Source organism: Tinamus guttatus, unplaced genomic scaffold (genome assembly GCF_059628265.1).
Source record: "Tinamus guttatus ecotype Peru unplaced genomic scaffold, ASM5962826v1 Tinamus_guttatus_pri_ptg001161l, whole genome shotgun sequence".
NCBI classification, from domain to species: domain Eukaryota; kingdom Metazoa; phylum Chordata; class Aves; order Tinamiformes; family Tinamidae; genus Tinamus; species Tinamus guttatus.
Genome location: NW_028289695.1, coordinates 50,071 through 63,430, shown reverse-complemented (window position 1 = coordinate 63,430; position 13,360 = coordinate 50,071). Strand labels below are relative to the sequence as shown.

Here is a 13,360-nt window from a genome sequence, read left to right as displayed (position 1 = left end):
CCACCCATCCCCTTGTCCCACCCTGTCCCCATTGCCCCTTGTCCCACCTGTCCCCATTGCACAGCCCCTTGTCCCCCTCTGTCCCCATTGTCCCTTGTCCCACCCTGTCCCCATTGCACAGCCCCTTGTCCCACCCTGTCCCCTTGTCCAACCCTGTCCCCATTCCACAGGCCCTTGTCCCTCCTGTCCCCATTGCCCCTTGTCCCACCCCATCCCCATTGCACAGCCCCTTGTCCCACCTTGTCCCCACTGCAAAGCCCCTTGTCCCACCCTGTCCCCTTGTCCCACCCTGTCCCCATTGCACAGCCCCTTGTCCCTGTTCCCATTGCCCCTTGTCCCACCTGTCCCCATTGCCCCTTGTCCCTGTCCCCATTGCACAGCCCCTTGTCCCACCCCGTCTCCATTGCCCCTTGTCCCACCTCATCCCCATTGCACAGTCCCACCCTGTCCCCTTGTCCCACCGTGTCCCCATTGCACAGCCCCTGTCCCCCCGCGGGGCCCAGGCGTCCTGCCCACACTCCTCTCCCTCAGATGCATCGACATCATGGAGCTGTCGGAGCAGCTGGACCTGCTCCGCTTCCACTCGCACTCGCTCAAGCTCTACTGCGCCGTGTGCGCGCTGGGCAACAACCGCGTGGCGCACGCGCTGTGCAGCCACGTGGACCAGGCGCAGCTCCTGTTCGCCATCGAGAGCGCCGAGCTGCCGGGCCCGCTGCGGGCCGGCTACTACGACCTGCTGCTGGCCATGCACCTGGACGCGGCGCAGCGGGCGCGCGCCTCCATGAGCGCCGAGTTCATCGTGCCCATGACCGAGGCCACCAAGGGCATCACGTTGTTCCCCGCGGGCTCGCGCGCGCCCGGGCCGCCCGGCGTGGGACCTAGTGCGTGTTTGCGCCCGCGGCCGCATTTCGCCGAGCCGTGTTTTGTGACGGTGGGCGCCACGCGCGCCACGCTGAGCCCCGGCGTGCCGCTGGGCGCGCTGGGCGCCCGCGCCATCCGCATGCTGGCCGAGGCGGTGGCCGGGGGCGGCCCGCACGCCCGCGACCCCGTGGGCGGCAGCGTGGAGTTCCAGCTCGTGCCCGTGCTCAAGCTGGTGTCGGCGCTGCTCGCCGTGGGCGCGCTGGGCGGCCGCGACGTGCGCCGCGTCCTGCGCATGATCGAGCCCCGCGGCTTCGCCCCGCGGCCCGCCGCGCCGCGCGACGAGGAGGAGGAGGAGGAGGAGGAGGCGCGGAGGAAGGCCATCGAGGCCGGGGAGATGGAGGCCGAGGAGGAGGAGGAGGAGGAGGAGGAGGAGGCGCTGGAGGAAGGGCTGCTGCAGATGAAGCTGCCCGAGTCGGTCAAGCTGCAGGTGACCGTTTGGGGACCGTCCCCTCTCCTGTGCCCGTGGCCCCAGGCCCATCCGTGTTCACTCGTCCTGTCCCATCCCTGGGGACCCCACGGTCCCCTAGTGCCATCCTGTGTCCCCTCGTGTCCCTGCTCCCATCCCGGGGCACCCCATGGTGCCACCCCATCCCTAGGGCCAGTCCTGGCCCCTGTGCCCGTGTCCCCAGTGCCATCCATGTCCGCTCATCCTGTCCCATCCCTGAGGACCCCAGAGTCCCCTGTGGTCCCCCTGGCCACCCAGTGCCATCCTGTGTCCCCTCGTGTCCCTGCTCCCTTCCTCATCCCCCTGTCCCATCCCGGTGCACCCCATGGTGCCGTCCCATCCCCAGGGCCAATCCCGGCCCCTGTGCCCATGTCCCCAATCCCATCCTTGTCCACTCATCCTGTCCCATCCCTGGGGGTCCCCCTGGCCACCCTGTGCCATCCTGTGTCCCCTCATGTCCCTGCTCCCGTCCTCATCACCCATCCCATCCTGGGACATCCCATGGTGCTGTCCCATCCCCAAGCCAGTCCCGTCCCCTGTGCCCATGTCCCCAGTCCCATCCTTGTCCCCTCGTCCTGTCCCGTCCTTGGGGACCTGACAGTCCCCTGTGGTCCCTTAGTGCCACCCTGTGTCCCCTCATGTCCCTGCTCCCATCCTTGTGTTCCTGCTCCCATCCTGGGGCATCCCATGGTGCCGTCCCATCCCTGGGACCAGTGCCAGCCCCTGTGCCCGTGTCCCCAGTCCCATCCGTGTCCACTCGTCCTGTCCTGTCCTTGGGGACCCCACGGTCCCCTAGTGCCATCCTGTGTCCCCTCACATGCCCTCATGTCCCTGTTCCCACCCTCATCACCCTGTCCCATCCCGGGGCACCCCATGGTGCCGTCCCATCCCCAAGCCAGTCCCGGCCCCTGTGCCCATGTCCCCAGTGCCATCCGTGTCCACTCGTCCTGTCCCATCCCTGGGGACCCCAGGGTCCCCCTGCCCACCCAGTGCCATCCTGTGTCCCTGCTCCCATCCTTATCCCCCTGTCCCATCCTGGGGCACCCCATGGTGCCATCCCATTCCCGGGGCCAATCCCGGCCCCTGTGCCCATGTCCCCAGTCCCATCCGTGTCCACTCATCCTGTCCCATCCCTGGGGACCCCACAGTCCCCTGCGGTCCTCCCGTGGTCCCCCAGTGCCATCCTGTGTCCCTTCACGTCCCCTCGTGTCCCTGCTCCCATCCACATCCACCCATCCCATCCCAGGGCACCCCATGGTGCCGTCCCATCCCTGGGACCAGTGCCAGCCCCTGTGCCCATGTCCCCAATCCCATCTGTGTCCACTCATCCTGTCCCGTCCTTGGGGACCCCACGGTCCCCTAGTGCCATCCTGTGTTCCCTCACATGCCCTCGTGTCCCTGTTCCCACCCTCATCACCCTGTCCCATCCCAGGGCACCCCATGGTGCCGTCCCATCCCTGGGACCAGTGCCAACCCCTGTGCCCATGTCCCCAATCCCATCCGTGTCCACTCATCCTGTCCCATCCCTGGGGACCCCACGGTCCCCCAGTGCCATCCTGTGTCCCCTCGTGTCCCTGCTCCCATCCACATCCACCCGTCCCATCCCAGGGACACCCCATGGCGCCATCCCATCCCGGTGCACCCAGTGGCGCCGTCCCATCCCCGACGTCCCCAACGTGTCCCCGCAGATGTGCAACCTCCTGGAGTTCTTCTGCGACCAGGAGCTGCAGCACCGCGTCGAGGCCATCGTGGCCTTCTCGGAGCGGCACGTGGAGCGGCTGCAGCGCGACCAGCGGCGCCGCTACGGGCAGCTCATGCGGGCGCTCACCATGTCGGCGGCCGAGACGGCGCGGCGCACGCGCGAGTTCCGCTCGCCCCCGCAGGAGCAGGTGACGGTGACGGTGACAAGGGGGGGACACGAGGTGGTGGCCGTGTCCTTGACCCCGCGTGTGTCCCCCTGGTGTCCCCAGATCAACATGTTGCTGCAGTACAAGGCGGGGGCGGACGAGGAGGAGTGTCCCGTGCCCGAGGACATCCGTGACGAGCTGCTGGATTTCCATAATGACCTGCTGGCGCATTGCGGTGAGCACGGGGACACTCTGGGGACACCCTGAGGACACCCTGGGGACACCCTGGGGACACCCTGGGGACACCCTGGGGATGCTCTGGGGACACCCTGGGGACACCCCAGGACACCCTGGGGACACTCCGGGACATCCTGGGGACACCCTGGGGATGCTCCAGGGACATGCCAGAGACACCCTGGGGACGCCCTGGGGACACTCCGGGGACACCCTGGGGATGCTCTGGGGACACCCTGGGAACGCCCTGGGGATGCCCTGGGGACACTCCGGGGACACCCTGGGGACACTCCGGGACATCCTGGGGATGCTCTGGGGACACCCTGGGAACGCCCTGGGGATGCTCTGGGGACACGCCAGGGACACCCTGGGGACACACTGGGGACACTCCGGGACATCCTGGGGACACCCTGGGGATGCTCTGGGGACACCCTGGGGACACCCTGGGGATGCCCTGGGGACACACTGGGGACATCCTGAGGATGCTCTGCGGACACCCTGGGGACACCCTGGGGACACCCTGGGGACACACTAGGAACACTTCAGGGACACCCTGGGGACACTCTGGGGATGCTCTGGGGACACCCTGGGGACACCCCGGGGACGCCGCTTGGCACCGCGGCTGCCCCTTTGGGCACTGAGGGCCCTGTATGGGGACACCCTGGGGACACCCTGGGGACACTCCAGTGGGGGGCGCCTGGCACTGTGGCTGTCCCCTTGGGCACTGAGGACCCCGTGTGGGGACGCCCTGGGGTCCCAACAGGGCCAAGGTGGTGGGAAGGCCACCCTGGAGGCTTGGGACCTTCTGGGGATGAGGATCTCCATCCTATGGGGACAAGAGGACTTCTCCATCCTGTGGGGACAAGGGGGTGTCCCCACCCAATGGGGACAAGGGGACTTCTCCATCCTGTGGGGCCAAGGGGGTGTCACCACCCAATGGGGACAAGGGGACTTCTCCATCATAGGAGGCCAAGGGGATGTCCCTACCCAATGGGGACAAGGGAGTGTCTCCATCCTGTGGGGACAAGGGGACTTCTCCATCCCATGGGGCCAAGGGGTGTCTCCACCCAATGGGGACAAGGGGACTTCTCCATCCTGTAGGGCCAAGGAGGTGTCTCCACCCAATGGGGACAAGGGGACCTCTCCATCCGTGGGGCCAAGGGGATGTCCCCACCCAATGGGGACAAGGGGACTTCTCCATCATAGGAGGCCAAGGGGGTGTCTCCATCCTGTGGGGACAAGGGGACTTCTCCATCATATGAGGCCAAGGGGGTGTCACCACCCAATGGGGACAAGGGGACCTCTCCATCCGTGGGGACAAGGCGGTGTCTCCACCCAATGGGGACAAGGGGACCTCTCCATCCTGTAGAGCTAAGGGGGTGTCCCCACCCAATGGGGACAAGGGGACTTCTCCATCATATGGGGACAAGGGGTATCTCCACCCCATGGGGACAAGGGGACCTCTCCGTCCATGGGGACAAGGGCTACCTCATTCCATGGGGACAAGGGCCCTTCTCCATCCATGGGGACAAGGGCCACCTCATTCCATGGGGACTTGTCTCCTGCTGGGCACAGGGCCCCGGTGACCCCTTCCCGCCATTCCGCAGGCATCGAGCTGGCCAGCGAGGAGGAGGAGCAGGAGGAAGACACGTCCCTGCGGCAGCGGCTCCTGGGGCTGGTGCAGAAGGTGGTCGGGCGCCGCAAGAAAGCGGCCGCCGAGGAGGAAGAGGAGAAGGAGGCAGCGCCCGAGGAGCCCCCGGTGCCCAGTGCGTGATGGGGCCCATGGGGACACCGGTGTGTCCCCACGGTGGTGGCTGAGCCCGCGGTGTCCCCAGGCTCGCTGCAGGAGCTCATCTCGCAGACCATGGTGCACTGGGCGCAGGAGGCCTTCATCGAGAGCCCCGAGCTGGTGCGGGCCATGTTCAACCTGCTGCACCGGCAGTACGACGGGCTGGGCGAGCTGGTGCGCGCGCTGCCCAAGGCCTACACCATCAGCGCCGTGTCCGTCGAGGACACCATGAGCCTCCTCGAGTGCCTCGGCCAGATCCGCTCGCTGCTCATCGTGCAGATGGGCCCCGAGGAGGAGAACCTCATGATCCAGAGCATCGGGTGCGCGGGGCCCCCTGTCCCGGGGCAGCCCTGGGCCTCCTGCGTCCTTCCCTGGGCCTCCCGCATCCCTCCAGGGCCTCCTGAATCCCTCCTGGGCCTCCTCCATCCTTCCCTGGGCCTCCTGCATTCCCTATGGGCCTCCTGCGTCCTTCCCTGGGCCTCCTGCGTCCTTCCCTGACCTCCTGCATCCCTCCTGGGCCTCCTGCATCCCCTATGGGCCTCCTGCATCCTTCCCTGGGCCTCCTGCGTCCTTGCCTGGGCCTCCTGCATCCTTCCCTGGACTTCCTGCATCCCTACAGGCCTCCTGCATCCCCTATGGGCCTCCTCCCTCCTTCCCTGGGCCTCCTCCCTCCTTCCCTGGGCCTCCTGCATCCCTACGGGCCTCCTGCATCCTTCCCTGGGCTTCCTGCATCCCTACAGGCCTCCTGCATCCCCTATGGGCCTCCTGCATCCTTCCCTGGGCCTCTTGCATCCCTCCTGGGCCTCCTGCATCCCTCCTGGGCCTCCTGCATCCCTCCTGGGCCTCCTGCATCGCTCCTGGGCATCCTGTGTTCCCCCTGGGCCTCCTGCATCCCTCCCTGGGCCTCCTGCATCCTTCCTGGGCCTCCTGCATCCCCCACGAGCCTCCTGCATCCCTCCTGGGCCTCCCGCATCCCTCCTGGGCCTCCTGCATCCCCTATGGGCCTCCTCCATCCATCCTGGGCATTCTACATCCTTCCTGGGCTTCCTACATCCCTTCTAGTCGTTCTGCATCCTCCCTGAGAATCCTGCACATCCATGGGCCTCCTGCATCCTTCCCTGGGCCTCCTGCATCCCCTATGGGCCTCCTGCGTCCCCTATGGGCCTCCTGCATCCTTCCTGGGCCTCCTGCATCCCTCCTGGTCCTCCTGCAACCCCTATGGGCCTCCTGCATCCCCTATGGGCCTCCTCCATCCTTCTCTGGGCCTCCTCCATCCTTCCCTGGGCCTCCTGCCATCCCTACAGGCCTCCTGCATCCCCTATGGGCCTCCTCCATCCATCCTGGGCATTCTACATCCTTCCTGGGCTTCCTACATCCCTTCTAGTCGTTCTGCATCCTCCCTGAGAATCCTGCACATCCATGGGCCTCCTGCATCCTTCCCTGGGCCTCCTGCATCCTTCCCTGGGCCTCCTGCATCCCCTATGGGCCTCCTGCATCCCCTATGGGCCTCCTGCATCCCCCTTAGGCCTCCTGCATCCCCTATGGGCCTCCTGCATCCTTCCCTGGGCCTCCTCCATCCTTCCCTGGGCCTCCTGCATCCCTTATGGGCCTCCTGCATCCCCCTTAGGCCTCCTGCATCCCCTATGGGCCTCCTGCATCCTTCTCTGGGTCTCCTGCATCCTTCCCTGGGCCTCCTGCATCCCTTATGGGCCTCCTGCATCCCTTATGGGCCTCCTGCATCCCCTATGGGCCTCCTGCATCCCCTATGGGCCTCCTCCATCCATCCTGGGCATTCTGCATCCTTCCTGGGCTTCCTACATCCCTTCTAGTTGTTCTGCATCCTCCCTGAGAATCCTGCACATCCATGGGCCTCCTGCATCCTTTCCTGGGCCTCCTCCCTCCTTCCCTGGGCCTCCTGCATCCTCTACGGGCCTCCTGCATCCTCTACGGGCCTCCTGCATCCCCTATGGGCCTCCTGCATCCTTCCCTGGGCCTCTTGCATCCCTCCTGGGCCTCCTGCATCCCTCCTGGGCCTCCTGCATCCTTCCTGGGCCTCCTGCATCACTCCTGGGCATCCTGTGTTCTCCCTGGGCCTCCTGCATCCCTCCCTGGGCCTCCTGCATCCTTCCCTGGGCCTCCTGCATCCTTCCCTGGGCCTCCTGCATCCCACACAAGCCTCCTGCATCCCGCACGAGCCTCCTGCATCCCTACAGGCCTCCTGCATCCTTCCCGGGTTCCTGCATCCTTCCTGGGCCTCCTGCATCCCCCACGAGCCTCCTGCATCCTTCCTGGGCCTCCTGCATCCCCCACGAGCCTCCTGCATCCTTCCTGGGCCTCCTGCATCCCCTATGGGCCTCCTCCATCCCTCCTGGTCCTCCTGCATCCCTCCTGGTCCTCCTGCATCCCCTATGGGCCTCCTGCATCCCCTATGGGCCTCCTCCATCCATCCTGGGCATTCTACATCCTTCCTGGGCTTCCTACATCCCTTCTAGTCGTTCTGCATCCTCCCTGAGAATCCTGCACATCCATGGGCCTCCTGCATCCTTCCCTGGGCCTCCTGCATCCCTCCTGGGCCTCCTGCATCCTTCCTGGGTCTCCTGCATCCCTCCTGGACCTCCTGCATCCCGCTCAGGCCTCCTGCATCCTTCTCTGGGTCTCCTCCATCCTTCCCTGGGCCTCCTGCATCGCTCCTGGTCCTCCTGCATCCCCCACCGGGCACCCTGCACCCCCCCACACCCCTGGGTGCCCCATATCCCCCCTCAATGTCCTCCCGCCCCCCACATCCCACGTCCCCAAGGTGCCCTCACCCGCCCCCCGCTGTCCCCGCGGCCGTGACCCTCGTGTCCCCTGCAGGAACATCATGAACAACAAGGTCTTCTACCAGCACCCCAACCTCATGCGGGCGCTGGGCATGCACGAGACCGTCATGCAGGTCATGGTCAGCGTGCTGGGCGGCGGCGAGTCCAAGGTGAGCGTCGCATTGTCCCCAAGGCCACCCCCCGGTGTCCCCGGCGCCTCTTAATGTGTCCCCTTGCTGTCCCCAGGGCCGGATGGCGCCGGTGTCCCCGCAGGAGATCCGCTTCCCCAAGATGGTCACCAACTGCTGCCGCTTCCTCTGCTACTTCTGCCGCATCAGCCGCCAGAACCAGCGCTCCATGTTCGACCACCTGGGCTACCTGCTGGAGAACAGCAGCATCGGCCTCGGTGACGCCGCTTGTCCCCAAAGTGTCCCCAATGTGTCCCCGAGCTGTCCCCAGCGTGTCCCCGAGCCCGGTCCCTTCTGCCCATTGGGAGCATCGACCCTCTGTGCTCTGCCACCTTCCCTCTCGTGTCCCCATGGGCTCCCCCTGTCCCCAGCCTGGTGTCCTGCTGTCCCCAGCCTGCCCCCTTAGTGTCCCCTTGTCCCCAGCCTGGCCCCTTGGTGTCCCCCTGTCCCCAGCATGGTGCCCTGAGGACCCTGTGCCCTCTGTCCCCAGCCTGGCCCCTTGGTGTCCCCAGCCTGGTCCCCTAGGGTCCCCTTGTCCCCAGCCTGGTGTCCTGAGGACCCTGTGTCCTGCTGTCTCCAGCCTGTCCCCTTGGTGTCCCCCTGTCCCCAGCCTGGTGCCCTGAGGACCCTGTGCCCCCTGTCCCCAGCCTGGCCCCTTGGTGTCCCCTTGTCCCCACCCTGGTGCCCTGAGGACCCCGTGTCCCCCTGTCCCCAGCCTGGTCCCTTGGTGCCCCAGCGTGGTGCCCTGAGGACCCCATGTCCTGCTGTCCCCATCTTGGCCCCTTGCTGTCCCCTTGTCCCCATGGTCCCTGCAGGCTCCCGTCCCCAGCCCAGCACCGCGGTGTCCCCCTGTCCCCAGCCTGCCCCCTTGGTGTCCCCAGGCTACCCCTTTAAGGTCCCCTTGTCCCAAGCTTGGTGCCCTGAGGACCCCGTGTCCCCCTGTCCCCATCTGGTCCCCTTGGTGTCCCCTTGTCCCCGTGGTCCCCGCAGGCTCCCGTCCCCAGCCCAGCACCGCGGTGTCCCCAAGCGCTGCCCCTTCCCGTGTCCCCCTGACCGGGTCCCCGCAGGCATGAGGGGCTCGACCCCCCTGGACGTGGCGGCCGCCTCCGTCATCGACAACAACGAGCTGGCCCTGGCGCTCAAGGAGCAGGACCTGGAGAAGGTGACAGCGGGGACAGCGGGGACAGCGCGAGGGGACAGTGGGGACGGTGCAAGGGGACAGCGGGGACAGCGTGAGGGGACAGCAGGAACGGCATGAGGGGACAGTGGGGACGGTGCAAGGGGACAGCAAGGACAGCGGGGACAGCATGAGGGGACAGTGGGAACAGCGGGGACAGAGTGAGGGGACAGCAGGGACAGCGGGGAGAGCATGAGGGGACAGCGGGGACAGTGGGGACAGAGCGAGGGGACAGCGGGGACGGCATGAGGGGACAGCGGGGAAGGTGCGAGGGGACAGCGGGGACAGGGGGGACAGTGCGAGGGGACAGCGGGGACAGTGGGGACAGCGGGGACGGCATGAGGGGACAGCGGGGACGGTGCAAGGGGACAGCAAGGACAGCGGGGACAGCATGAGGGGACAGCAGGGACAGGGGGGACAGTGCGAGGGGACAGCGGGGACAGCGCGAGGGGGCAGCGGGGACAGCACGAGGGGACAGTGGGGACAGCGGGGACGGCATGAGGGGACAGCGGGGACAGTGCGAGGGGATAGCGGGGACAGCACGAGGGGACAGCATGAGGGGACAGTGGGGACAGCACGAGGGGACAGCAGGGATAGTGGGGACAGTGAGGACAGAGCGAGGGGACAGTGGGGACGGCTCAAGGGGACAGCAGGGACAGCACGAGGGGACAGCACAAGGGGACAACGGGGACGGGGACGGCGCAAGGGGACAGTGGGGATGGCACGAGGGGACAGTGGGGACAGTAGGGACAGTGCAAGGGGACAGTGGGGACAGAGGGGATAGCGGGGACAGTGCGAGGGGACAGTTGGGACAGTGTGAGGGGACAGCGGGGACAGTGCAAGGGGATAGTGGGGACAGCGGGACAGCAGGGAGAGCACAAGGGGACAGCGGGGACAGTGCGAGGGGACAGCGGGGACAGGGGGGACAGCAGGGAGAGCACGAGGAGATAGCGGGAACAGCAGGGACAGTGGGGATGGCACGAAGGGACAGCGGGGATGGCCCGAGGGGACAGCGGGGATGGCCCGAGGTCCCCGCGCCGGTGCCAGCGCTGTCCCCGTCCCCGCAGGTTGTCACCTACCTGGCGAGCTGCGGGCTGCAGAGCTGCCCCATGCTGCTCTCCAAGGGCTACCCCGACATCGGCTGGAACCCGTGCGGGGGCGAGCGCTACCTCGACTTCCTCCGCTTCGCCGTCTTCGTCAACGGTGGGCGAGGGGCCCTGCACCCGGCCGGGCACCCTTGGGTGTCCTGTGTCCCCATCCTGCCACCCTTGGGGGGGTCCCAGCACCCCCATCCTGGCTCCCTGGGGTCCCTGCACCCATTTGGATCCATCCTGACACCCTTGGGCCCCCTGTGCCCCCCATCCTGGCTCCCTGGGGTCCCAGCACCCACCTGGGCCCATCCTGACACCCTTGGGGGGGGTCCTGGTGCCCCCCAGCCCCATCCTGGGGTCCCTGCACCCGTCCTGGCACCCTTGGGTGTCCTGTGTCCCCATCCTGCCGCCCTGGGGTCCCTGCACCCACCTGGACCCATCCAGACGCATCCTGGCTCCCTTGGGCACCCTGTGCCCCCCATCCTGGCTCCCTGGGGTCCCTGCACCCGTCCGGACACCTTTGGGTGCCCTGTGTCCCCATCCTGGCTCCCTGGGATCCCTGCACCCGTCCTGACACCCTTGGGTGCCCTGTGTCCCCAACCTGCCACCCTGGGGTCCCTGCACCCGTCCTGGCACCCTTGGGTGCCCTGTGTCCCCATCCTGCCACCCTTGGGGGGGTCCCAGCACCCCCATCCTGGCTCCCTGGGGTCCCTGCACCCATTTGGATCCATCCTGACACCCTTGGGCACCCTGTGCCCCCCCATCCTGTCTCCCTGGGGTTCCTGCACCCACCTGGACCCATCCTGACCCATCCTGACACCGTGGGGGGTCCTTGTGCCCCCAGCCCCATCCTGGCTCCCTAGGGCTCCTTGCACCCACCTGTACCCATCCTGCCACCCTTGGGCACCCTGTGCCTCCATCCTGGCTCCCTGGGGTCCCTGCTCCCATCCCGTCACCCTTGGGTCCCCTGTGCCCCCCATCCTTAACCCTGGGGTCCCTGCACCCATCTGGATCCATCCTGACACCCTTGGGCACCCTGTGCCCCCATCCTGGCTCCCTGGGGTCCCTGCACCCACCTAGACCCATCCAGACCCATCCAGACACCCTTGGGTGCCCTGTGTCCCCCAACCTGCCACCCTGGGATACCTGCACCCGTCCTGGCACCCTTGGGTGTCCTGTGTCCCCATCCCTTCACCCTGGGGTCCCTGCACCCGTCCGGACACCCTTGGGTGCCCTGTGTCCCCCATCCTGGCTCCCTGGGGTCCCTGCACCCACCTGGACCCATCCTGACACCCTTGGGTGTCCTGTGTCCCCATCCTGGCTCCCTGGGGTCCCAGCACCCCTATCCTGGGTCCCAGCTCCCATCCTGGCTCCCTGGGGTCCCTGCACCCATTTGGATCCATCCTGACACCCTTGGGCACCCTGTGCCCCCCATTCTGCCACCCTGGGGTCCCTGCACCCATTTGGACCCATCCTGCCACCCTTGGGCCCCCTGTGCCCCCCATCCTGGCTCCCTGGGGTCCCTGCACCCATTTGGATCCATCCCGTCACCCTTGGGCCCCCTGTGCCCCCATCCTGGCTCCCTGGGGTCCCTGCACCCATTTGGATCCATCCCGTCACCCTTGGGCCCCCTGTGCCCCCCATCCTGGCTCCCTGGGGTCCCTGCACCCATTTGGACCCATCCGGACCCATCCTGCCACCCTGGGAGGGTCCCTGTGCCCCCCATCTTGGCTCCCTGGGGTCCCTGCACCCATCCTGCCACCCTTGGGCACCCCGTGCCTCCCATCCTGGCTCCCTGGGGTCCCTGCACCCATTTGGATCCATTCTGACACCCTTGGGCACCCTGTGCCCCCCATCCTGGCTCCCTGGGGTCCCTGCACCCATGTGGACCCATCCGGACCCATCCTGCCACCCTGGGAGGGTCCCTGTGCCCCCCATCTTGGCTCCCTGGGGTCCCTGCACCCCTCCTGTCCCCCCTGGGGCGCTGAGCGGCGGCGCCCGCAGGCGAGAGCGTGGAGGAGAACGCCAACGTGGTGGTGCGGCTGCTCATCCGGCGCCCCGAGTGCTTCGGGCCGGCGCTGCGCGGCGAGGGCGGCAGCGGGCTGCTGGCCGCCATCGAGGACGCCATCAAGATCTCCGAGGACCCGGCGCGCGACGGCCCCACCGTCAAGAAGGACCGGAGGAGGGAGCTGTGAGTGCGCGCGGGGACAAGGACGTTGCATGGGGACAGGACATTGCATGGGGACAGGACATTGCATGGGGATGGGATGTTGCACAGGGACGGGACATTGCACGGGGATGGGACATTGCACGGGGACGGGCCATTGCACGGGGATGGGCCATTGCACGGGGACGGGACCTTGCATGGGGAAAAGGACGTTGCACGGGGACAAGGACGTTGCACGGGGACAAGGACGTTGCATGGGGACGGGACGTTGCATGGGGACGGGACGTTGCACGGGGACAAGGACATTGCACAGGGACGGGACATTTCACGGGGACAAGGGCGTTGCATGGGGACAAGGACATTGCACGGGGATGGGATGTTGCATGGGGACAGGATGTTGCACGGGGATAAGGACTTTGCATGGGGACAAGGACATTGCACAGGGACAGGACTTTGCACGGGGACGGGACATTGCATGGGGACAAGGACATTGCACAGGGACGGGGCGTTGCGCGGGGACAAGGACATTGCACGGAGACGGGATGTTGCATGGGGACGGGACATTGCACGGGGACAAGGACATTGCAGGGGGACGGGACGTTGCACAGGAACAAGGACATTGCATGGGGACAAGGACATTGCACGGGGACGGCACGTTGCACAGGGACGGGATGTTGCACGGGGACAAGAACATTGCACCGGG

General features: G+C 67.1%; 1 protein-coding gene across 1 annotated transcript in view; it reads left to right on the top strand.

Annotated features, from left to right (window-relative positions):
- The window catches only part of LOC104564617 (ryanodine receptor 1-like), a gene marked incomplete at its 5' end in the record, with an annotated part of 86,997 nt that overhangs the window by 24,582 nt on the left and 49,055 nt on the right, over nt 1–13,360 (top strand). The window contains 10 exon segments of the mRNA XM_088538766.1: nt 532–1,348; nt 3,055–3,255; nt 3,337–3,448; nt 5,055–5,213; nt 5,283–5,556; nt 8,090–8,204; nt 8,308–8,440; nt 9,290–9,384; nt 10,467–10,602; nt 12,495–12,681. Coding sequence (XP_088394892.1) covers nt 532–1,348; nt 3,055–3,255; nt 3,337–3,448; nt 5,055–5,213; nt 5,283–5,556; nt 8,090–8,204; nt 8,308–8,440; nt 9,290–9,384; nt 10,467–10,602; nt 12,495–12,681 — 2,229 coding nt within the window.